The sequence below is a fragment of the Strix aluco genome, chromosome 38 (assembly GCF_031877795.1).
Source record: "Strix aluco isolate bStrAlu1 chromosome 38, bStrAlu1.hap1, whole genome shotgun sequence".
Taxonomy (NCBI): domain Eukaryota; kingdom Metazoa; phylum Chordata; class Aves; order Strigiformes; family Strigidae; genus Strix; species Strix aluco.
The window spans coordinates 180,716-204,763 of record NC_133968.1 but is presented as its reverse complement, the minus strand read 5'-3'; the positions used below and the strand labels follow the sequence as shown (position 1 = coordinate 204,763).

Here is a 24,048-nt window from a genome sequence, read left to right as displayed (position 1 = left end):
CCTCTTTGTTGCAGATGAGCCTGATCCTGCCCTCTCCGGTGCCGTCCCAGCCACAGCTCACAGGACCGAACTCGGGTAAGTTCCCAAGGGATGTCACAGAGCGGGGAGCGCCCGGGAGCCCATCTCCCCTTGCTGATGGTACTCCAGTTACACAAAACCCCAAAACAGCTCCTCCAAAGAGGGTTGTCCCACCACTGAGGTCATCAGCAGGTCCCTTCAGAGCCAGCCAGCCCAGTCCCCTTGCTCAGAGCAGTGCTGGCTGCTCTAATTCATCTCCTTTGTCCTGCTTCCCGACAACCACCCTGCTTCTGCCTGCCCTAAATTACCCCTCGGAGCCCTCCCAGTTCCCCTCGGTGCCGCTGGAACTGTCCCTGCTGTGAGGGAGAGAGCGAGATGCTGGGAGGTGGACGCTTGATTTGGTTGCGTTGGGTGTCCCAGAGTTGCCAAGAGGTGTCCCAAATAGCTCTCAGCACCCTGAAAAGGCACATTTTGGGGTGCCAGCCCAAGGCTCCTGCAGGGCAACGGTCCTTGTCCCTCCTCGTGGCACCAGGGACGTGCGCCTGGCTCAGAATCAGTGACTTAACCTGTTTAGCAACGTAACCAATGCCCAGCACGTTTTAATGGGCTTATTTTAGTATCTGCTGTTGACTGATCCTTCCTGGGCCAGCGGTTTCCTTAGCGAGTTATTTTTAATAACATTTGCAGGGTTTACAGTGCATATGGGAATCACATTTCCCTGATATCACACCACAGACAATGGCGAGTCCGTCCTCCAGTCCGCAGTAACTTCTCTCGAGTCAAAATAGGGAAAGATTTGGAGCTGGGAGGGTGAAGGTGGTGGGGTGGGACCCCTAAACTTGGCTTTTTTCAGGAACAAGCTGGAAATAAATAGGTTTAAAAAGAAGGAGAGAGAGAGGCAGAGCGAGAACCGTGTGGAACTGGCAGCCCTGCTGTCTCCAACAAAGGCGCTTTGTTCTCCTGGCAGCACAACTTGACCCGTGAGATAGTGTTTTGCTGGCCCTGAAGCAGCTCCTTGCACGAGGGCTCGAGGCACCGGGCTTCTCCGGGTGTCAGGCTCTGCGATCTGGGAAATTTCTTCCCTAGGGATGGTTTAGCAGCGGGTAGGAGCCGGGATGTGGTGGTTTGCATCCCACTCTTGGCCGTGCCTCCGTGCCACGGGTGCTGCGTAGAGGGAGAAGCCGGGTGTGAAGCTGGCTGTGGAGGACAAGAAGCTGGGTCACATCCTCAGGGCAGGGATTGAGGTGTGGAGGGGTCTGCAGCTCCGTGGACACCCTGAGTCTGCTTGGCTCTGGAGCTGGCATCTGCCAAACCTCTGTGAAGCTGCTATCAGGGATATTGCGGCTCCTGGATCCTTTGGGCCCCAGTTCAGAAGCCTAAATGTGGGGATCTGGTGCCATTTGAGGCTCTCTGCTTCTCCATGGAGCCTCTTGCTACCCCAGCAGAAGCTTGAGGCTCTTGTAGATCATTGGAGGCATCTCAGAGAACATCAAGTGCTTCTGTTTCTCCCTCATGGCCCTCACCATGTCCCTTCTTTCCTGAAAAAGCCTCCAAGCCCAACATAGGACTTTCAAAACCACCAGGCTGGGACTGGCCATGGGTGTGCTCAGCCCCTCTTGAACACCCGACGTGTCTTCGGTGCCGTGGTGGTACCTGCAGCACCCGCCTGAGGCCACCCTGTCCCACTGTAGAGCTCATTGCATGGAGGCCCATGTTCTCCAGCTGCTTGATGGGGCCTTCCCAACTTTGGGATGCTTGTGGAGGGTTTGGAAGAGGATGAGGAGGAACCACCTTGATCCATGGTGGCTTCTGCACAGGGAAGAAAGACTTCCCACTCCTGCAGTGGAGAGGGATCACCCAGGGACTTTCATTTAATCATGGAGACAAACCATCCTTTGGTCCCAGAGACCTTTGGTTTGGTTCACGTCGACACTTAAATCTATTTTTCTGCAACTTTGAAGAGCTCGTTGGCCTGTTTTGGCCTGATAGCAGTAAGTGTCATCGCTAAGAGCAAATATCCCTGTTGAGCTGGGTAAAAAGGAGGCAATAAGGTGTCCAAGCATGCCGAGAAGTTAAGAGGGGAAAGGGAAGGAGAAGCAGAGAGTGGGGTGGAGCGAGAGGAAGATGACTTCTGGCCCAGGGCAGGGATCGGTGATGTGGTGATGGAACCCAGTGCTCCTGTTGTGCCTGGCATGAACGTGGCAGGGCCGCCGTAGGGAGCAGATGCAGCCATCGCTGAAAGGAGCTTGGAGCAAGTCCAGGAGAAGATGCTGAAATGATTCGAGGGAAGGGACAGGCTCATTTTTGTCCCAAGTCTTTAATATTTGGGGTGACGTGGGAGTCACCGTGAAATCCCCAGCCTGTGTTATGCCGTAACACCCTGCAGGCTCGCTCTGGTTCTGGGACAACCCTTCTGTAAATGGCAATGTTTGTACTAACCCATTAACGGGTTATTAACTCTCAAAACTTATTTACAGCTCCACGAACGAAGAGCATTTGGAGTTCAAGAAGGCTTTGTACAGAACGGATGCCAGGAGCTCCCTAGACCTGCGAAACATGACGGTGTCCGGCAGCGTGACCTGGGACGCCTCCGCCCTGGAGACGAGAGCGGGCGATGGGAGAGAAGAAAGCACTTTAGAGAGACTCTCTGGCTTGAAGGACTCGAAGGACGCGCGGTGCGTAAAGGAGTCGGCGTTCGCCGTGGAGCCCCAGGTTGTAAATACCGTGCAGGTGGATCCTGAGCAACTGGAGAGCGACTCCGAGGAGCTGGAGGGCGGCAAGGCGGCAGCGGAGACCCCCAGCCCTTGCACTGGGGCATCGGTCGGCGGCGGGGAAGAGAAGTATCTTAAAAATGAACCAAAGCAACTTGAAGGCCTCAGCAAAGAGCACTTAGATAAAAGCAAGAGGGGAATCCAGAGGGTCGACTGGATTTCTAGACCCAACAAAAGCCCAAGTCCTCACTACAAAGACATAAACAAGCCGACAGATGTAGCAACCAACTTGCCCTTTCGGGGACAGCCTGTGCGTGAAGTGCCTCCTCCGCTGACGCCGACGGTGTTCAGAAAAACGCTAAACCCTGTCCTCGGCAAGTCCAAATCCCTGGAGAGCTCCTCATCCCACAGGAAGGGGCTGATGGTTGACTCGGACTTGGGAGAGATCAACCAGCTCAACGCGGCAGAGTGGACAATCCAGAAGCCGGGTCTTCAGCTTGGCGCAGACCTCGCCGTCGGCAAACAGTCCTGGACGGTAAATGCCGAAGACTCGGTGGAGCGGATCCCGTTGATGTCCCTGGAGCCCGCTCCCTGCAGCTCCTACGACATCGAGATGAGGCCCTACGTGTGCAGTGTCTTGTTGGAGGAGCAGGGGAAAGAGGAGCTGGGTCCGGAGGAGGACCCGACGGTGTACACCTGCATCGAGTGCAGCATTTACTTCAAGAAAAAGGAACATTTGATGGATCACATGCTTCAGCATAATCGTGGACCAGGGAGGGACCAAGACAGAGATGCTTTGGGAGGGCAGTGTCAGTTCTGCTGCAACGAGTGCGGGTGGGCCTTTGGAGACCCCACGTCCTTGGAGCAGCACAAAAGGCTCCACCAAGAATCGAGGGAAAAAATTATCGAAGAGATTCAGAAGTTGAACGAGTTTCCGGACGAAGGCCGGGAAGCCCGGCTGCAGTGCCCCAAGTGCGTCTTCGGCACAAATTCCTCCAAGATTTTTGTCCAGCACGCCAAGATGCACGTCAAGGAGAGGAAGGACCAAGGGGCAAAGAACATGAATCTCTTTGGAAGCGCGGGCAGTGGAGAAATACGGGATAGCCCCGTGCACGGCATCTACAAACACTTCAAACCAAATGAGCACATGTCCCTGCAGATGCAGGTTCCACCTCACGGCAGCGGCAAAGGGCTCAGCACCTGTATGCTCTGCAGCTTCCCGGCCCCCAACGAGAACATCCTCAAGGAGCACATGAAATACGCCCATTCCCAGCTCTCCTGGGACACGGAGGTGTATGAGGATGATCCCAATCAACCAGGAACGAGCAGAGATGCCTACAGCCCGGCCAGGCCAGGCCGGTTTGCAGAGACAGATTATTTTGGCAAAGCAGACCGGCTTTTCCCTCCGCCTCACCGAGAAAGCGCCTCGCATTACGAAGCTGTCCACGGTTTTGCCCTAACTCACCCAAGACACGAGAAAAGCAACGGGGCTAGTAAAAAGGACTATCAAACATCCGGCTTTCATGCCAGGAAGGCAGCTCCGTACGCTGCCCCGCACAAAAACCTGGGGTTGTCTGGTTTTCCCTCTGCTAAAGCTTATTCCCAGTTTGCTCTGCAGCAGCTGAAAAAAAAAGCAGCAGCTCAGCACCTTGAAGGAGAAGGCGATGGTCTCAGGAGCCACCCAACGGGGTTGGAGGAGCTTAGGCACAAGTGGATGTTGGCCAACGACGCTGGGAGCATGGAAGAGGAGATCTCCGTAAGCACAGAAATAGATTTGAGCGAGAACAGAGGTGTCAAACCCGTCACCATCCCTCAAGCTGCCTTGGACCTCAAGAGGATGTTCAGAGACACCTTGAAAGCCACTGACTCTTCGATAGCTTCAGAGGAGCAGCAGCAGCAGTTGCGGAAGATGGTGCCCATCATCCTCCTGGAGGAGGTGAACCTGCACCCCAAGGCGACGAAGCGGCCCCGGGGGAAACCGTACAAGAAGAAAACGACGCTCGCTTCCCGGGAATTCATGATGGAAGAGCCCCTTCCCTTGGATATGCTCCTGTTGGATGCTCCTCTGGAGGGTCCTCTGGAGCTCGATGACCTCTTGGACTCCGACTCGCCCATGCTGAAGAACGAGGAGAGGAAATGTCCCTACTGCCCAGACAGGTTTCACAACGGGATCGGGCTGGCGAACCACGTGCGGGGCCACCTCAACAGGGTGGGGGTGAGCTACAACGTCCGTCACTTCATCTCGGCGGAAGAAGTGAAAGCTATTGAGCAAAAATTTTCCTTCCAAAAGAAGAAGAAAAAAGGTAGTATGTATTCAATTCACCGTGCTTTCTATTTTCTTGTTTTAATCAGTGGGGTTTTCTCCTCCCACCAAGAATTGGGTACGTATGGTACTGTGGTCAACCTGAACCGTAGTGGCCACGGCACAGCCGGTGGCGTGCGGTTGTCTCGGGTGCAATACCCACCCCCACCCCCGTCCCCGGAGGCCTGACCCAGGGTTTTTAATGCCGTCGCTGACTCTCTGTCCTTCTTTCCGCAGTTGCAAACTTCGACCCGAGTACTTTCAGCCTGATGCGATGCGAATTCTGCGGGGCCGGGTTCGACACGCGAGCGGGTCTCTCCAGCCACGCCAGAGCCCACCTGAGAGACTTTGGTATTACCAACTGGGAACTCACCATCTCGCCCATCAACATCCTCAAGGAGCTGTTGGCCAACTCATCGGAGCATCCGATGCTGCAAGCGGCGATGGGAGCGGAGCCCTCGTCCCCAAGCCGAGAGAGGGAAGCTCACGGCTTCGTGCCCCGCAAGAGCATGACCCCCATGTCCGAGTGCAGCATTCCACGGTCTCCTCTGTCCCCGTTCCCCCCGTCCTGGGGAGATGAGTCCCTGCAGTCCTACCGAGACGGTAAGTGTCCCCGAATGCCCCGTGCGAGCCAGAAAACCTTTTGATAACTCCAAACCATCGCGTCCTGCTGGACAGAGCCCTGTTGGAGGGGGTGGTGTTTACAGGGAAGGGTTTAATCGGCGTAACGTGGTGTTAATTAATCCGTCTCCATCGTTGACACTCGTGTCCTGTGAAATCCGACGCTGGTTTGAGGGCAGACCCATGGAGATGCCGGCAGATGAAAGAGCTGGGCAGTCAGTCTCTTGAGGTGGATGGAGGGGTCGCGTCCCACCGGGGAGCTTTGGACCTTTGGGCTTTGTCATTAAAAAGCGTCGTGTTTAGGAACGAGGTTTCCAGCGGGGAAACCACTAAAGCTTTGCGAATCGTGGGGGCAGAGTGTGGCTGGAGGGAAGGAGAAGAGTGTGGTTGCTGGTACCGGTCCAGCCTGGTGGTGCTCAGCAGGATGCGGCCTCTGGTCCAGGGATCCGCGTTCGCCCCTCGGCTGCTTATTTTCCGTAGGTGTTATGTTACTGTTGGGGCAGAGCGTAAAGGATTTGGGTTAAAAGGATAAAGGATTCCCAAGTGGATTTGGGTCTGCGCTGGTCCTCCTCCATTAGTGGAGCTCCAAATTATTCAAACTATCTATTCCGTCCCAAACAGCTTCCAGGTTTCCCCTTGCAAGGCTCCAAAAACCTCAGTTTGCACTAAAAACTTGGCAACGTTCTTCCAAAGACTAAAAACTCGCTCGTGCATTAGCAAAAACAACCACCTACTGACACCTGGTGCTTCTGGCAGCATCTTGGAGTCCTTCTCATTAGGTTCTGCTCAGTCTAATCCTACGTTAGATCCATCCCTGCAGCGAGAAGCTCTCTGTCTTTAATTGAAATATCAAAGAGCCTGTAATCCCGGCTCTCCAGACTGTTCCACATGCCTGGGCTGCTCTTTGGAACGAGCCTTGAGCCGAACAAACGCAAATTAAAATACGAACAAACCCAAACTCTTCTTTCTTGGCATGGCAGACCTTGGAGGATGAATAGTTACTGGCCTGGGGTGGTGGTTGATGCCAACGAGAGGCGTTTTGAGGGGCTCAGCTGCGTTTCTGCTGCCAGTGGTTGGATGTTCCTGCTGACTGCGACTATCGCTCGGCAATTTTTAGGACTCCCGGTGCCCAGAATTCACTGGCACGAGCAGTTCTAGATAGCGCCGCTGCTTTAAAAACTAGGGCTTGGGTATTTTGTAGTTAAGAAGAGTGGAAAGTATCTCTGTGAAGAAAGAATGGCCAACTTTTGGCAACAGCCGCTCATCGGAGAAGAGGTTAATGCAGTTCTTAACGCAGCAGATCTAATATCAAATGTCCCCAATGTGAAGTTTTAGGAAAAAAAAAAAAAATGGGTCATGTCTTGATGTCTTGAAATATGATCTCGCTTATCAGTTCGGGCAACGTCACTCAAGTTTTTTTTCAGCATGTGATGTTGGCCCGGGGCTGGGAACATCTCCTGCGCCTTGCTGTGCCCATCTCCAGTTGCCTTGAAATGCTGGTGGGTGTCTGGTGGGAGAAATCGGGTCGGGAATTGTCCTTCTAGCTAAAAGTAGTTGAATTAGAGCTTGACTTTTGGTCTGCTTCAGCATTGTATTTAACCCCAGATAAGGTTGGGGACATGTGGGATGAGCGGTGGGTGAGGGCGACCTGCCCAGAAGCCAGAGCTCAAACACCCCCTTAAGCTGCGCTCCTGGATTTAAACTGGATTTAAATGCGTGCTCCGCATTCCCTTACGAGTCATGTCTTTGGGGGACAATGCCAAGAAAACGGGTAAATTTGGGAAGCTTAAAAATCCCCGGCCCAGCAACCTGTTGTGTAACCAAAGAATGCGGAGCCGATCACGTGGAGATAGCGATCGGTGGAGGGCTTTTGTATTTAAATCCAAGCCCTGAAGTCTCTTAGTTACGTTCCCAAGCTCACAGAGACGACTCGCCGTGAGTCGAAACCCTCCTCGTTTTCCTTTCAGCCCGACACAAAGCTTTTGGGGCGCTCTGGCTTCGCGCTGTATCTGTCGCAACCGATTTAAGAACGACGCGGCGCCCGTTGCGTTGCAATATTTATTTAACTCTTGCTCCGGGTACGGCTGCGGGGAAGCAGCTGAGCAAACAGTGAAGCGGGTTTGGAGGTGGGGGATGCCAAATCTCTAGCTGGGAGGACTTTAGGCGGGGTTTTTTTTAAGCCCGCTTGTCCCCGTGTCTCTTCAAATCCCCCGTGAGACGTGCGAGAGGCCGAGCGAGCCGCCTGCTTCTGCGCTTCGACCGCTGCCGCCAGGCTGGAGCGAGGCGCTGCCTTAAGGGCACCTGCTTAGCGTTAACGTCCTCCGCACGCGTTTTATGTAAATTCCTTAATTTATAGAGGGTTTTAAGCAACGTTAATGAGATAAAGGCCGTTTGCAAGTTATAATGGCAGGAGGATCTGGTGGCACGGTGCCCGCAGCCCCGGGCCGTCCCGGGCCCGGCATCTGCAGGCAGCTCCCCGCGAACCGCTTCCTGCTTCCTTCCTCTCCACTTCCAGAACGGCCAGAAGGGCTCTGCTGGCGTTGCAAGACGCCCCGCGAGCTGTTAAGAGCTAAGAATATCGGTAGACCCTTAACCGAAACCCTCTGTCACGGGGGGGAAGGGAGAAATCCCCTTTTTTCGGGGAGCGTTTTTGTGAACCGTTTTCTGCGCCGGCTGCGGTTCGTGGTTTCTAACGAGGCTGCAGCGGGAAACGAAGGCAGAGGATTTGGCTCCGGGTGCAGGGAGATTGATTCGATGAGCATGGCGATGCTCTCTGTTCTTGGGGTTTGTAAGCAAATCACCCCAAAACCTGAACGGTTCGTTCCTCGGGGAGGGGGGGGGTGAAGTCGCCCTTCCCGGAGCTGCTCACAGGAGGGACACGAAGGCGAAACAACGAGCGGTGTCGGGAAAGGGCTGTGGGTTTAGCAGACGCTCTCTTGCTGGTCTCGCGCCCTTGGCTGCTTGTTTAAAAACAAACAACAACCCCCCCCCCCACCTCTTTAAGCAAAACTAAAAGTCAGAGGGAGGAAGTAGGCGTTTGGGTCTGTGGCGAGAACCTGAACTTGGCTGCGCTGGTTGTTTAGATGGGAGCGTGTGTGGCAAAAACAGGATGTTTTGAGATACCGGGGGGGATCTCAGAGGTTACCTGTTCCCTCCCGTTGCTTCCAGGCAAGTCCACGGTACCTAAACCAACCGGAACGTGGCTGCTGCGGGCTCTGGCGGAGACTCCACCGCCCCCCTCGGCATCTGCGCTGCCGTCACCGGGCCTCGCCCTTAGAAAGCCGATGGAGTCTTGGGTATTTTTAATATCTAAACCCGTGACCGTTCATTTTACCCCCAATAAGCAGAGACAACAGTTTATGCTTTTCTGTAGACCCAGATCTTTCAATCTCCCCTTTTTGGTCCCAAGTTTAGACCCTCAGTTGTTTGTGTTTCCCTCCCCGATGTGGCTGAACCCTCCCTGAAGCGCCGCGCTCCACGTTATCTCGGCTCCTGCCCATCCCAGGACGGGCTGTGACGTAGGGGAGGTTGCAACACTCACTCTGGTTCGGTTTACAAACAGCTTAAAAGCCTGAAAACCCGTTTTTTTTAAACTTATTTTTATTTATTTTTCCCCCCACCCTTTTCTGCGGGAACGCTGGCTCCCGGGCTGTCCCCAGCCATCCCCGTGGAGTTGGTGGATTCTCCAGGCCGGTCCCTGCGCTCAGCGGTGGCTTTTCCCTGGATGTTGTGGCGGGTGAAGGTGTGTCTTGCTGCTGCAGCCGCCTCCTTAAAGCCTGGCTTGGCTCCTTAGCGAGGCTGTTTGTGTATCTCCTGGCCCAGAACCTATTGGCAGCTGCCTCGGAGAACACGTGGCGCCTCTTGGCAGGCGGTGGGAAGCGTTAGGCAATTGCATCCTCTCCAAAACGGCTCGCAGCTCTGCTTCCTCGTAGCCTGCCTCACCTCGCTCTGTCGCCGGGACTGTTTTGCAGGCGGGGCACCATCATCCTCCACTCTTCTTCACCCCTTTTTTTCCGGATTTAACTCCTCATGATCTCCCTTCTTGTCCCAAACTGTGAGGTCTTCTGCTAGAGCTGGATTTCTCCTCTCGATCTGCTCCCGGGCCGCGACCGTGATGTTTCACCATGTCTAGGAACAGGAGCAAACGTGCATTTGCGGGTTGACCTTCCACCCCGTGCAGAGTCTTTCCTTCTGGAGTGCATCCAACGCATTGTGAGGAGGAGGAGAGGGTCGGTTGAATGGCACAAGCTTAGGGAATGATTCTGCAACTCTTCCAGCTGCTGCTTTGCTCCTGTTGAGCCCCCAGATGAGGAATCGGGAGTGGGGCTTGCCCCGACCATGGCCAAGGTCCTGCCTTGGCTGAAAAGTGTCTATTTCTTCTCTAGAGCATAACTTTCGGACAGAAACATTCTTAGGGTCTGCTGGGTAGGACAAGACCCACAAGGATCATCAAGCCCAACTCCTGACTCCACACAGGACAACCTAAAAGTTAAACCCTTTATCTAAGTGTTCTCCAAACTCTTCCTGAACACCAACAGGCTTGGGGCTGTGACCTCAGCCCTGGGGAGCTTCTTCCAGTGCCTGACCACCCTCTCCATGAAGAACTCTTTCCTAACGGCCAATCCAAACTTCCCCTGATGCAACTTTAAGCCGTTCCCTCATGTCCTGTCGCCAGACACTGGAGAGATCAGCACCTCCCTCTCCGTTCCCCATCGTGAGGAAGTTGTAGACAGCAACGAGGTCACCCCTCAGTCCCCTCTTCTCCAGGCTGACCAACCCTGGTATCCTCAGCCGCTCCTCACAAGCCCTTTCACCACCCCCATTGCCCTCCTTTGGACACGTTCTAATATTTTTATATCCTTCTTAGATTTTGCGAGCCCCAAAGTGCCCACAGGACTCAAGGTGAGGTCACACCGAGATGTGGGACAACCACGTCTTTTGACCGGTTCGCTACACTGTGCCAGGATACGGATGATACGATGATCCCAAGGGGCTTTTCCAACCTGAATGATTCTGTGATTCTGGGTGGCCCTTTTGGCCACAAGGGCACATGGTTGACTCCCGTTGATCAGCCAAAAGCCCCAGATCCCTCTCTGCAGAGCTGCACTCCAGGCCATGTGGAGAACAGAGAGCTCCTTCCAGTGGACAACGAGTGAAAAAGGGAGAGTGTCTGAGTGACAAGGCCTTCAAAAGTGGTTTTAGGGGTGTCCAGGGGGAACCCTGGTGTGGTCTGCTCAGAGATACAAGTGGGCAGAGACCCCACAGCCGCTCCGATTCCTCCCCCTGCCTCTTCTGATCCAGGATGTGCGAGTCAGGAGGAGCCTGTGACTTTGTGGTGCCAGGGCTTGGGGACAAGCACAGCCTGTGCCTCAGCGAGAGGCTGTGGAGAGGCTGGAGGAGATCAGAAGGGGAAGGCTCTTCCACCAGCACAACTTGGGCTGGAAGAGGATGTTTATTGTAGATTTTACGGCTTTTTTTTGCGCCTTATTTCTTCCTTGACACTTTAACTTGAGAGCGAAGACCTCGGCGCAGCTCAGCAGCGGCTCCGATTTCCACCCTGACCTTTGCTTCCTCTGGTTAATCACGGATGCCCTCCGCCACAGAATCGAGATGCTTTGTGGACGTGGCCTTTTGTCCTCCTTTCCCTCGAGGAGCACGCCTGCGCGTCCCGTGGTGGCCGCGTTCATCGCAGATGAGCGGAGGTTAGAAAAACCTTCTGGAGGTCCAAACCTGACCCCCGGCTGCCAGCGAGGCCAACTTCAAAGCCAGGTCAGGTTGCTCAGGGCCGTGTCCCGTTGAGTTTGGAGAGGGTTGGAGGCACCTCCACCTCTCTCCCGGGTTAACGTGCCCTGAGGACCCTCCTCGTGTTACAGTTCTTGGGTCACGCTCTCCTTTTGTGTCGGCCTTTCTGATTTTTCTCCCCGCGTGCTCATTCTGTGCTCACCCGCAGCCTGACCTACTTTCCACCGTCTTTGATTCCTTTCTCGAGTTCCAGGTTATTGAAAAGCTCACGTTGGCCACCTCCTTCCCTTCCCTTCTTCCCCTGCACGGGGATAACGTGGGCCATTGCCCTTGATATTGTCTTTTCTCCTGGTCTCTGAAGATTTTTGAGGGTAGGCAGCGCCGCAGGGAGGCTGGACGTCAGTTTTTAGCCTGAATTTGAGCTCCGTTTTCACCGCTGCTGATCTGTGGCCACAGGGGACGGCGTGAAATCTCTCAGCCAGATCTTCCAGCGCAGGAATCGTGGAGTGACAATCTCTGGGGGCAGCACTCGAAGGCAGATGGTCGCAATAACCTATTTCCGTCTTGGCAAATAAGGATAGAAATTGTCTCTTTCCTAATGTTTTTGGGAGACCTGGGTTGGTAACTGCTGGAGAAGGGGATGTTGCAGGGGGGGAGCCCTGAGTTGGGATGACCCAGGGATACCCGTGGATACTGCAGCCACGTCGGGTTCAAAATCAGCCTCGTGGCCACCTCCGCATCCCAGCAGGACGTCAGCGGAGAAAGGAACAGCTTCTACTTCTTGCATTTCTCCTCTCCCCATTAAATTTCGCTGAGCTCCTGCGCCTGCCACAGCGATTCCTCATGACCTCCTAGTCCTGATACTGGTTTTTCTCCAGCTCTTTTAAGCCGCGGAGAGGTTTTATGTCTTACCACCCTGGTAGAGAAAGAAGAGAGGAACTTTAGGCTGTTTGTTAGCAGCCTGTCCTCCTCAGCAGAGCCAGCGAGGGGAAGCACCATGTTTAAAATGATTTGATAACTCAAAAGCGCGACAGAGAGCTGGCAAACTCCCCCCCTTGGCAAGGAATCGGCTCGCGCAGAGCTCTGGATGCCGTAGGCTGGCCAGCAAAGACAGATGCTTTCATCCTCACCCCAGACAGAACCCGTGAGCAAGCCAGCGATCAGGCAGTCCTGCCCGTCCCGGTCTTTCCCCTACCCCATGTTGCCTTCGCTGGATCTTCTTCAGGAAGATCTGGCTCAAATTTGGGGAATTATTTTTTCAGACCACGGGGCAACGCTGAGCTCTGCAGCTCAGAAGTGGCACCAGCTGCCTCGCAGATCATCCCTTGAATCCGGGTTAAAGCTGCAGGTTATCCAACCGGAGCCTTTTGCCAGGTGCGATGAGGTCGTCGACCGCTACGAGGGGCTTTTCTCTCCCCTCTTCTGCGTGTGATTTGTTGAGAATTAGCGTGAGGATGTTTCACAGGTGTTTGAGGACTTGTGAATCTCTGCACTGCCCCGCAAATGTGAGCACGTGTCACCTCAGCACCCAAAAGCTGCCCGAATGAGACCATCTGTGCTGTCACTGCCCGGAGACTCGAGCCCCTGGTGACCTCTAGTCACTGCTGTGGGCTTTGAAACTCCCTAAAAATGACAGGATTTGGCCCATCGTGGCTTCTTTAACCTCACAGAAGCTGGTGGTAGGAGGATTAACCACCTACCACCCCTTTTTAAGCTGTCTTAGAATGCAAAGGCAAGTAGGAATTTGAACCTCCAAAGCTTCCCTATGCTGAAAAATGAAGTGTCCAGTGTGGGTCTGGTTTTGTTTCAGCTGTGGCTCTCGCGGGCTGTCTCCTCTTCCCACGCTGCCTCTTCTTGGTTCGGTTTTGTTTATGCACTCTGGGAACGGCAGGCGGGTTTGCCATCGCATGTGGGGTTTCCTGGTGTGATTACGGATGGAACCGGCCGGCTTTGAATGCGTATTTTCAACTCATAAGCCCAGAAACTGTACAGAAACGCTTGTGGCCACGCTGGGACTCTGCCTGTCCTTCCACCGGGGAGGTGAGGAGGAGGATGGAGCTGAGCAGGAACTGTCCAACGTAACTATTATATGCTCCATCTCTCTGTATTTCTATGTTGGGCTCCAGGAGTAACTTTTACCCATAAGTTCCTTTGGCCGGCTCTTGGTTTATCACACTGATATGCTGGGAGTGGATGGGGACGGTTCCAGCAGGGATTGATCCTCTCTGCTCGCCGCTGAGGTCAACACTCTGCGCTTGTTACAGTTGCTTTGCGATCCAGGTGGATTTTGTTTCACAATCCAGGTGGATTTTGGTTTCCTACACGCTTTTCCACCACGTTCCCTTCTCCTCACGCCACGCCCCGGCAGCGTTTCCCGTTCCTCACAGGCCTCGTCGCTTCTCTTCGCCTCGGGCAGCGCGTGGCCGGGTCTCCCTTTGCAGGGCTCGCTCTCTCCCAACACCTGCTGTAACTTTGGAATCGCTCTTGCCAAAAATCTCGAATTCTCAGCTGGTTTGGGTAGTGCTTGTCGGTCTGTTTAGGAGCGACGCTTTCAGGGAGGTTTTGCTGCTGTTTCCTCTGTCCCCTTGGGTCTGAATCTGTGCTCGGGTGTTATTTGTACCCCCTGCTCTGAGGAGGGGTGGCAGTGCCTTAGGAGGTGGATGATGTCCCCATATCCCTCCTCTGGGCAGCAAATTGCTTCTCTTTTGCTTTTTATTGGAGTGTTTTGAACAGAAGCAGAGAGGTGAGCGGATGGAGAAGGCCTTGGGTGGCCTTTTCCATCTCGGTAGGTGGCCGGGTGGTGGCTGATGGGGTGGTCCCGTCCTCTGGGCATGGGGCTGGGCTGGGGAGAGCCCCGTTGGGTGAGAGGCAAGTTGGGCTGGGGGGAGCAGCCAGGCCCTACGGGGGCGCCTGTGGTGTGAGGGGGCATCATGGAGGGACAGCGGGGCTGGGCCTTGCCCTGTACCCTGACCCCAGGCCCTATGGGGCCAGGGGCGGCCCCGGCCGTCCGGGGCCCTGTCCGGGGCCCTGTCCGGGGCCCTGTCCGGGGCCCTGTCCGGTACCCGGAGCCCTGTCCGGTACCCGAAGCCCAGGCCTGGGCCTCGCACCCCGCCATGGAGCGCCCCCTCCCTACCCCACCGATCGATCGTTCGGCGCTCCCCTCGCCTCCCTCTCGCCGCCTCCCGCGCCTCTGCCAGCCGGGGTGCCGATTGCTCGGCGCTCGACCTCCCGCCCCGGCCACCGGTCCCCCCCCGCGCCACCGCTTTCTGCCCGTTCTCTTTCTCGACGCTCGACCGCTCGCCCTGGCGGGCGGGCGCGCGCGGCTCGGCGCTCGGCCTAGCGGCCTGGCGGCCGCCCCGCATGTGCCGGAGCCAAGATGGCGGCCTCCACCTCCTCGCAGCCCAAAGTGACAAAAGCGGCGGCGGCGCCGCGACCCCGGGACCGGGACCGGGGTGGGGACGGCGAACCCGAGCCCGAGGCGGCGCCCGAGCCGGGTGAGCCCCCCTTTTCCTCCGCCGATCCCGCCCCGCCGCGCCCGGGCCCACCCGCGGCCCCCACCCCCCCCCCTCCTTCCCCCGCCGCAGCGACGGGCCCGACCCGGGGCCGCCGCCGGTTCCGGGCCCGGCCCTGACGGGGAAGTGGAGGGGAGAGGGAAAAAGGCCCGGCGAGGGCCGCTGTCGTCGAGCCGCCGCCCTCCTTTGTCCGTACCCCGGCCTCGCTTTGTCCCTCACGGGGCCCCCGCCATCCCCTCGGCGGGGCCCCCCGGGCCCGGCCTGTCCGCTCGCAACGGGCCGCGCCCGGTTCCTGTCACCACTGGAGATGGGTGGGTGTGGGGGGGGAAACCTTTCCCCTCCTCCCCGCCCCCTGAGGGGGAGGCGGGGTGGGGGGGTGGGGGGGATGGGGACACGATCCCGGGAGGGGGTGGGGGGATGCAAATCCCGGCCGCGCCCTGGCACCGCCCCGGGGTGGGAAGCGGGGCCCGGGGAGGCCGAGGCAGCCCCCAGCCCGCCCCCGGGCCCGGGCGGGGCGGCGAATGGCCGCCCCCCTCCCCGCAGGGAGCTGCCACCTTCCCCGTCCCCTCCCAGCAGGGAGCTGCCACTTTCCCTGCCCCGCTCCCCGCAGGGAGCTGTCACCTTCGTGTCCCCCCCCACTCCCAGCAGGGAGCTGCCACCATCGGTGTCCCCTTCCCCATGATTTGTGCCCCCACATCCCTCAGGGAGCTGCCACCATCCATCCATCCCGCCACAGAAAGATGCCACCTTTATGTCCCTGTGGCTCCCCCTCCACCCTAGGGAGCTGCTACCTTCGTGTGTGTGGCCGTCCCCTGAGCTGCCACCATCCCCTGTGAGGGAACTGCCACCATTTTCCCCCCTCTTGCAGGGAAATGCCACCATCCTCCCCCCTCCTGCTGTCCCCAAGCACTCCCAAATCGTGCTGGCAGGTCACTGTCATCCCAGAGGCGTGTCACCTGCCACCGCGGTGGGTGTCCCCCTCTAAAAGCCCCCCCCCCGCCCCGTGCAGAGTCCTGTTTTCTCTGATTCTCCCTCTTGAGCGTTTTGGAGCAGCTTAAACCTTTGTGTAATGGAGCCGTCTCTTCCCTGGGCTCACCCCAGCCTCCCTCAGCCGCATCAATCCACCCTCAGGGGCTGATGATCTCCTTTTCTTAGCAGTCCTGGCTCCGGAAGAGGAAGAACTGGTGGCCATGGAGGTGGGTTCACCCCCTCTCCCGAAAAAAAGTGCTCCCGCCGGGCAGCTGGATCAACCCCCCACCAGGATAGGGACCAAACTCTCTCCTGAGCCTCCCGGGAACAAGCCAGAGCCTCAGGACTCCAAAAGTGAGTATTTTCCCAGCTCCTCGTCATCTCCGACAGCCGAGCAGTGGGTTTTTGCTGTGAGGAGAGAGCAGGGAGTTTGTTTGTGATCCAGGAGGATTTTCAGGTCCTTTTACTTAATTAATCCTCTAATTAAGAAGGTGGCTGTGTTGTTCTCTGGTGTTGCTGGTTTATGTTGCTTTTCTTTCCCTGGCACCAGCAGCTTCCCAGGACCAACGTGCGCTCCCCGTCCTCCCTAAACCACCTCCTTCAGTCCTTCCTCTCCTAATTAACGACGTTCCCCTAAAACGATCGCTTTGAGATCCCTCTCCCTCACTGGCTGGGCTTTGGAGCCTGCCTGCGGCTCACCGATTGCAGCCAAGGCTTCCAAAAACACTCTGGAAAATATCCTTGAGTGGGAAAACCGGCCTCCTTCCACCCCAGAGCGACGATCCTTATCCTCCCACAGCTCTGCTCGCTCTTCCCCACTTTATTGCTGCCTGTGCAGGGGTGTGTGGAGCATCTTAACATTCAAAATCAGGTTTGGGGGTGGTAAAAATGAATTGGGGTGGAGAAACGACGTGGCCAGACGCTGCTCCTTGTGCCCTGATTTTCTTTTTTCTCTTTTTCTTTCTCTTTTTAGCCCAGAACCTTACGACGTGTGAAGTATGCGGCGCCTGCTTCGAAACCCGCAAAGGTTTATCCAGCCATGCCCGTTCTCACCTCCGACAGCTCGGCGTAGCCGAATCGGAGAGCAGCGGGGCTCCCATCGATTTGCTTTACGAACTGATGAAGCAAAAAGGCAAACCCGACGGCAGCCCCATGTCTCCCACCCTCGGCAAAAAATCTGGTTCCCCCAAAGATGCCACCACCGGTTCCCCTCGACCCACGCTCCTGGCGCTCGGCAAGGCCGGCGAGCGCCCGCCGGACGGTCCCGTTAATAAAGCCATCAAATCCCCTCCCGGCTTCTCCAAAAACCTCTCGCAACCGGGATCCCCAATCCTTAAGAAGGTGCCGCCTGCTCTTTCGGGGTCCCCGTCTCCGAAAAACCCCGAGGAGAAGAGCTCCAAGCTCTCGCTGAGCCCTCTGCAGAGCTCCCCGAAAGCGCAGTGGCCGCAGGCGGATGAGGAAGGACCCCTCAATTTAAGTGAGTTGCTTTTTATTTTGGTGTTTCAGCTTAAATGCTTGGCTTTTCCCAAGCCAGGCATCCTTTCGCTCGGTGGAAGAGCCGGTGTTGGGTAACGGCCGTGCCGCTCGGTTGCGACTATCAGAGGGGGATGGTCTTCCCTGACTGGGCAAACGGGGATTCCTGTTGGGATTTCAGGAAAACTGCTGACTTTCTGCCCTCTGAGCCCTTCACATCTCTCTCCCTGACTTTATTTGGCTCCTACGGGCCACGGTTTGGCCGGTGTGGAGCCGGCTCCCCGTTCCCAACGCAGCGCGGTGGGTTTGGCCGGCGTCAGCCCGTTCCCCGCTGCCGTTTCCAGCGTCGGATGCGCTCGGAGAGGCGCCGCCGCAGCCCCGATCCCTCTTCATCCCCAAGCTCTGTCGGTGACTTATTCCGACACTTTGAGACCAAAATAATTTTCTGGCTCTCGCCGCCTTCCCCTGGAATGCCACGTCTTGCTAGGAACATCTTCATCAACAGCTCAAAGGGCTGTTTGGCTTCTCTGGCTTGTTAGTTCTTAGTCCTCGTTGCCGGGCTTGCCCAGCGAGTCCATCCCACCGCTGGCAGCACCAAGAGGCCTTTCGTCTTTCCCGGTGGGAATTGCGGCGCGCTGGGGGTTGTTTCCTGGGATAAAGCAGAGGACGGCGTCCTAATGTTTGCTGTATCCGCTCCTTCCCTTCTTACGGGAATAGCTTTAAGACTTGATATCCCTCCAAAAAAAATATTCCTAACCCTGCCAGGTTTTTTGGAGTCATATGGCTATAAAGTCACCTGTCCCGGCTACCGTCGTGCTTTTCCCGAGCTGAAAAGCTCCGGGATGGCAGAGCCGGAGTCTTGGATGCACCCAGGGGTTTGCTGGAGCGGAGACTCTCCAGTTGCTGCTTCTCTGCTGGTGGCAAGACACAGAGTTTGGCCCCGACTCATCCTTGCAACAACAGAAAAATGCTTTATGCCTCTCTTGTAGCCAGCGCCGTAATTCCTCTTCGTTAGGGCTGCCTGCTAACGAAGCCAGAGGGGTAGACAACCTCAGTCTGGCCGCTCAGCTGGGCGTGAGCGAAGTCCCCGGCACGCTGCGGGCTGCAGCGGCCGACAGATCCGAAGCCACGGCACAAGGAATCGGCCCATCTTCTCCCTCGCGCCCCTCCGCCGGCCAAGAGAGCGAAGCAGCGGCCGTGCCGGCTGTCGGCCGGGGCCGGTGTCTGCGGGGAGCAGGGTTTCAGCTGCCACGATGCCTCCGCTCCCGCTCCGGAGGTCCCGTCCCAGCGTCGCTTCAGCGATGCCCAAAATCCCGACTTGGGTTTGAAATTGCCACCCCGGTGAGCGATTTTTCCACCGGCGGGGACGGCCGCACGGTGCCCGGGAGAGGCGGGATCTCGCCTCCACCCGAAATGATCCTGCTCGAGTCTCCGTCACTGCGCGGGTTCGAGCCCCTGAGGTGGTTTTGTGCCAGTTCCAGGCAGGGATCTGCCTCCATTTCCCCGTCGCGGTGCAGCACCAGTGGTTCCTCCCCTCTGCAGCCGGAGTGTGGATGAGGACCGGTAAAGTGCCGTTTCTCCTCTGGTACATCTTGTGGCTCAGATTGCGGCTTGGTTCTCTTCCTGCTTCATCTTCCTCCTCTTCATCAACACGCTGGGAATTGGCGTTTCCCGGAGGCAGGAGATGCCTCCGCTTGAGCGCCGAGCGTCCGGCACCGGGATTAGCCGGGACACGCTTGCTTTAGGCACGGGGTGTTTGTCGCAGTGCTGCCAGCCCCGCAGTGTCCGGGATCGTGTCTTCATCCAGAGCCCTTCCTCCTCCTCCTCCTCCTCGCTTCCCGGGGACACGAGCAGGGACGGGACACGAGCGTCCGCGTTATCCCAGCGCTCCAGACCACGGCTCTCTGCTCGCCGCAGCCCCCGGCCATCGCTTTTTTCTTGGGCTACCCCGATGCGTTTGAGTTTGCTTCCGATTTTGGGCAGGGATCAGCGTGGGCTGCGTCCGTCTGTCCTGCCCCTTCGTTGAGCAACACCCGTCTTTCTTCTCTCTCTTTTTCTCTCCGCAGCCTCGGGGTCGGAGCCGGTGCGAGACATCCGCTGCGAGTTTTGCGGCGAATATTTCGAAAACCGTAAAGGTTTGTCGAGCCACGCTCGATCCCACCTCCGACAAATGGGGGTGACCGAGTGGTACGTCAACGGTTCGCCCATCGACACGCTCCGGGAGATCCTCAAACGGAGAACCCAACCGCGGAGCAGCGCCTCGAATCCCACCGGTCCCGGGCAAAAAGCGATGGCCAAGACCCTCTTGGGCAGCATGGGAGCCTTGGAGCCACGCGGTCCCGGAGAGATTCACATCCCCACCCTCACCAAGAAGGTCCAGCAACCCGTCAGCCCCATGGGGCAATCTCCTACCTCGTCCCCACCTCCCACCGCCCGGAAGATGTTTCCAGGCCTTTCTCCTCCCTCCTTGCAGAAGAAACTCAAACAAGATCAACTGAGGGTGGAAATCAAGCGGGAGATGATGTCGGGAGGACTCCACGGAGAACCTCACCCCTCCGACCGAGCCTGGTCCCCGCGGGAGGAGATGTCTCCCTTGAACCTCTGTAAGTCCGCGGCCGTCACCTTCCTCGGGGACGGGGATGTGGGGGTCCCTCTCGTTTTGGGGGGGTCCGGGGCCAGACAAGAGAATCTGCTTGCGGATCCGTATCGTCTGCCATGGGCCATGGTGTCAGGGGACGCCTCGTTGTGGCCGGGGAGGAGCTGGAGCGTGAGTTGAGGGGGGTTTTAATCACAGTCCTGACCCCCCATCTCTCTCCGCAGCCTCCCGAGCCGACCCCGTGCGAGACATCCGCTGCGAGTTTTGCGGCGAATATTTCGAAAACCGCAAAGGTTTGTCGAGCCACGCTCGATCTCACCTCCGACAAATGGGGGTGACCGAGTGGTCGGTCAACGGTTCGCCCATCGACACGTTACGGGAGATCCTCAAGAAGAAATCCAAACCCTGCGTTATCAAGAAGGAACCCCACACCTCCAGCATCGAACCCCCAAAATCTATCGGGGAGGAAGGGACGGACCCCAAGGGCGCTGGAAAAATCCTTCAGGGCATGGCCCTGCCTCCCCTGGGCGGGCGGACGGGGAAACCCAACCCCGGCAGTTCCACCTGGAACCGGGAGATCTCGTTGTCACCTCTCAGCAGCAAACCCCAGGGTGGTTTCCTGACGCCGTTATCCACCAAACGACCGTTACAGGACGATCGCTTGGGTCCTCACGCCGAAGTCAAGCACAAGGCGTACATCCAAACCGAGCTGCCCTTCAAAACCAAGTCCGTGCACGACAAACCGGCGCACACGTGTAAGTCAGGGAGAGGGGAGGGGTGGGGGGGGGAAAACGCCCCATGTAGACCCCCCCGGGGGATGTTTGTCACGCGGTGGGGTGCCCACGGGGAACCCCCAAACCCTGGGCTGGGAAGGGGTTTCGCCTCCTGGGGAGCAGGGAGAAGGGGAGCGGAGATTTGGGGTGGTCGTTTGTTTCCCCTGATCCAAAAATTAGTCTTGGCTCTGCTGGAGCCTTTCCCACGCCGCAGCGGGGCCGGGGGATGCGTCTGGAGCGGGAAAACACAGGGAATGTCAGTCCCACCGAGGATCTGCCCCGGCGTGGGGCTGGGAAGCAGCCGGCGTTGGGGTGAAATCGGCTCCGTGGCGCGTCCCTGCCTTTGCCCGCTCCCCCTTTGGTGCGTTTTTTGTTGGGGTTTTTGGGTTTTTTTGGGTTTTTTTGTTTTTTTTCACCTCCCACCCCCCCGCTCCCCAGCCAGCGAAGCTTGCTGCGAGCTGTGCGGCCTCTACTTCGAAAACCGCAAAGCCTTGGCCAGCCACGCGCGGGCGCATCTGCGGCAGTTCGGCGTCACCGAATGGTGCGTGAACGGTTCGCCCATTGAGACCCTCAGCGAATGGATCCGACACCGACCCCAAAAAGCCGGCGCTTACCGGAGCTACATCCAAGGCGGACGACCCTTCACTAAGAAATTCCGAAACTCTTCCCACGCCCGGGATCACGACGGCGGCAGCGCTCGACGGATGCCGCTCAGCCTTCAAGCTGGAGGCGTGACCTTTCTGAGCAAAGGATTGACGGGAGATTTGGCTCACGGTGATGCCGGGAAAATTCTGGATGGGGGAAGCAGCGGTGAGCGGCCCATGATCACCTCCCCCCTCTCGTTGGTGAAGGTGGAGGAACATCAACGCTCGAACATCAACAGTGAGTTGGGAAGAAGCCGGCCGGGAGAGGGCAGAGGGGGTCTCCAACACCGGCAGAGCACCGGGAAAAACCCTGCCCTGTCCCCTCTGCCCCTTCCCGGCAGCGCCGGGGGGGTTTCTTTAGCCAAGACCCACCCCCCTTTCCTCCTCCTCCTCCTCCTCTTCCTCCCAGTTCCCCGTGATGGGGCTGCTCCCTGCGGCGGGGAGCTGAGAGCAGAGAGGCCATGCTGCACCACCCCAATTTAAACATTCCCCCCCCCCCCACCCCCCCCCCTATTTCTCCTCTCGCAGAGTTTGAGCGGAGGCAGGCGAGACCCCTGGACACCCCCCTCCACCGGGAAGAGGAAGGAGCCGAATTCCAGCAGAAAATGGAGGAGACGCGGCAGCCGCCGCCACGGATGAGGCCGGTGCCGTCCCTGGTCCCTCGCCCGCCACAAACCTCCTTGGTGAAATTCGTGGGGAACATCTACACCCTCAAATGCAGGTAGGGCGCTGCGGGAAAAGTGAGGAATTTCACCCCGTAATCCCTAGGGATCCTCTTTCCTACTTGGAAGTGGTGGTTTTTCCCTGCCTTGCGGCGTGGCTCCCTCTTTTTGGGGGGTTGTGTCCCGAAAAAGAAAAAAAAAAACCAAAAAAACCCCAAAAACCCAACTGATTCCCAAGCTGAGGCCGTGTCGTCCGTAGGTTCTGCGAGGTGGAATTCCAAGGTCCCCTCTCCATCCAGGAGGAATGGGTACGGCATCTCCAACGGCACATCCTGGAAATGAATTTCTCCAAAGCGGATCCTTTACGGGGCGAAGCTCCCCCCACCCCCGCCGAACCCCCCCCCCTCACCGAGGCTCAGTAACGGGCACCCGGATCCCGGCTCTCACCGGGACGGAGCCGGCACGGGGAAGCCACCGCCGATGGCACCGGAACATCCTCACCCCCCCCCCTTCCCGCATCCACAATTCCTGATATTTTTTTTTTTTGGAGGGGGTGGGGGGGTGGGGAGAGAGAGGGGGGTCGATCGCTGCCTTTGTCCCTCTGGAGCTTCCCCCCCGACTTTTTTTGGGGGGACACAACCCCGGTCAAGCACTACATGGATCAAGACAACCCTCGGCGATCCCACGGGAGACACGCGGCAACCGGGATCCGGCACCGGAGCGGGGAGGGAACGACTCGAGGCCGGTACCGGCGCAGGGACGGGGAGGGGCGGGGGGGGCAGGAGGCAGCGGAATTTTTCCGCCCTCCTTGCTTCCTAAAATCCGTTGGTTTGTTTTTTGTTTTTTTTTTTTTTTTAAAACCCAAAGAACAAACGGTGTCGCCTTTGCTGGCGGCGATTCGGGATGGAATTTTGGGGGAATTTCGGGGAGCAGCCGCCTTCCCGGAAAACGCTGTGGATTTTGTATATGACCCTTAGAGTTAATGTATATTCGATTTTTTTTTTTTTTTTTTTTTTTCCATAGGCGACGATGAAATTTAGTCTCGCGTAGATGTCGGAATCCCTCGGTTCCGGGGTTGCATGTTGCCCAAAATCCCCTTTTCCCACACCAAAAAAAAAAAAAAGCCAACCCTGCCGCTGCTTCCCTCCCGCTTTTTCCACTGCGGCAAAAAAAAAAAAAAAAAAAAAAAAAAGGAAAAAAAAAAGACAAAAAACCCCACCAGATTCACACCCCTCCTGGCGCCGTCTCCCCTTTAATTTCACCGGAGAGGGGCCGCGGGGGAGACCCACCGGAGAAAATAAAACTCTGGTGGGAGCCGGAAAATCCCCAGGGACTTCCCGGCGTTCCCACCCGGAATCCGCGGCGGCGCTGGGAGGGTTCGGCTCAGCCCCCCCCCCCCCTCCCCTCCCACCCCCCCCCAGTTTCACCGTTGCTTTATTATTTCTTTATTTTTCCCATTTTTTCCTCGTCTAGCTCCATAGACCTTCTGACTTTTTTAAACTCTAGATTTGTGTAGAAATAAGGAATATTCATTTTTATTTGGAAATCCCAAAACTTCCGAATTTCGGAAGGAATTTTAATGGATAAATATTTTTTCTTTTTTTTTTTTCTTTTTTTTTTTTTTTTTTTTATTTCCAATTTTTTGGGGCATATTCTGGTGATTCTTGTACCCGGGAATATGGGACGATGGATTAAATTCTTCTGGAAATGAAGCCGGGGGGAGAGCGAAGTCTCTGGATACCCGGAAAGTGGGGATGGGGGTGGGTGGGGGGTCCCCAGGGTGGGTGGGGATGGAGTTTTGGGGGGAATTGGGGTGGGTTTAGGGCTCCCCTGGGTGGGTTGAAGGGGAGGGGGGTCGGGCTGTGGCGCTGACCTGGGGACAGCGGGGTCAGGAGGTGACCTTGACCCCAGGGGTGAGGTGACACCCGGGTCGGGCTGAGGCCACGCCCACGGCAGACACGAGGGGGGTGTGTCCCTGTGAGTCCGTGTGTCCGTCCGTGCCCCGCCCCCCGTGCCCACAGCCCC

The 24,048-nt window shown here is 57.1% G+C and overlaps 1 protein-coding gene across 16 annotated transcripts in view; it reads left to right on the top strand.

The window, feature by feature from the left end:
• Nucleotides 1–23,735, top strand: part of WIZ (WIZ zinc finger) — a 58,170-nt gene extending 34,435 nt beyond the window's left edge. For 9 of the 16 annotated variants that reach the window (XM_074810715.1, XM_074810713.1, XM_074810705.1 and 6 more), the window contains 10 exons: nt 15–75; nt 2,496–5,110; nt 5,269–5,634; nt 16,062–16,229; nt 16,849–17,352; nt 19,415–19,951; nt 20,169–20,699; nt 21,156–21,599; nt 21,890–22,082; nt 22,283–23,735. In XM_074810715.1, the coding sequence (XP_074666816.1) occupies nt 15–75; nt 2,496–5,110; nt 5,269–5,634; nt 16,062–16,229; nt 16,849–17,352; nt 19,415–19,951; nt 20,169–20,699; nt 21,156–21,599; nt 21,890–22,082; nt 22,283–22,445 (5,582 nt within the window). In that variant the 3' untranslated portion in view covers nt 22,446–23,735. Of the gene's footprint in view, nt 1–14; nt 76–2,495; nt 5,111–5,268; nt 5,635–14,755; nt 14,889–16,061; nt 16,230–16,848; nt 17,353–19,414; nt 19,952–20,168; nt 20,700–21,155; nt 21,600–21,889; nt 22,083–22,282 lie in introns of those variants that run through there. The other 7 variants (XM_074810712.1, XM_074810710.1, XM_074810709.1 and 4 more) reach the window with 7 other exon arrangements.
• The last annotated feature ends 313 nt before the right edge of the window (nt 23,736–24,048 follow it).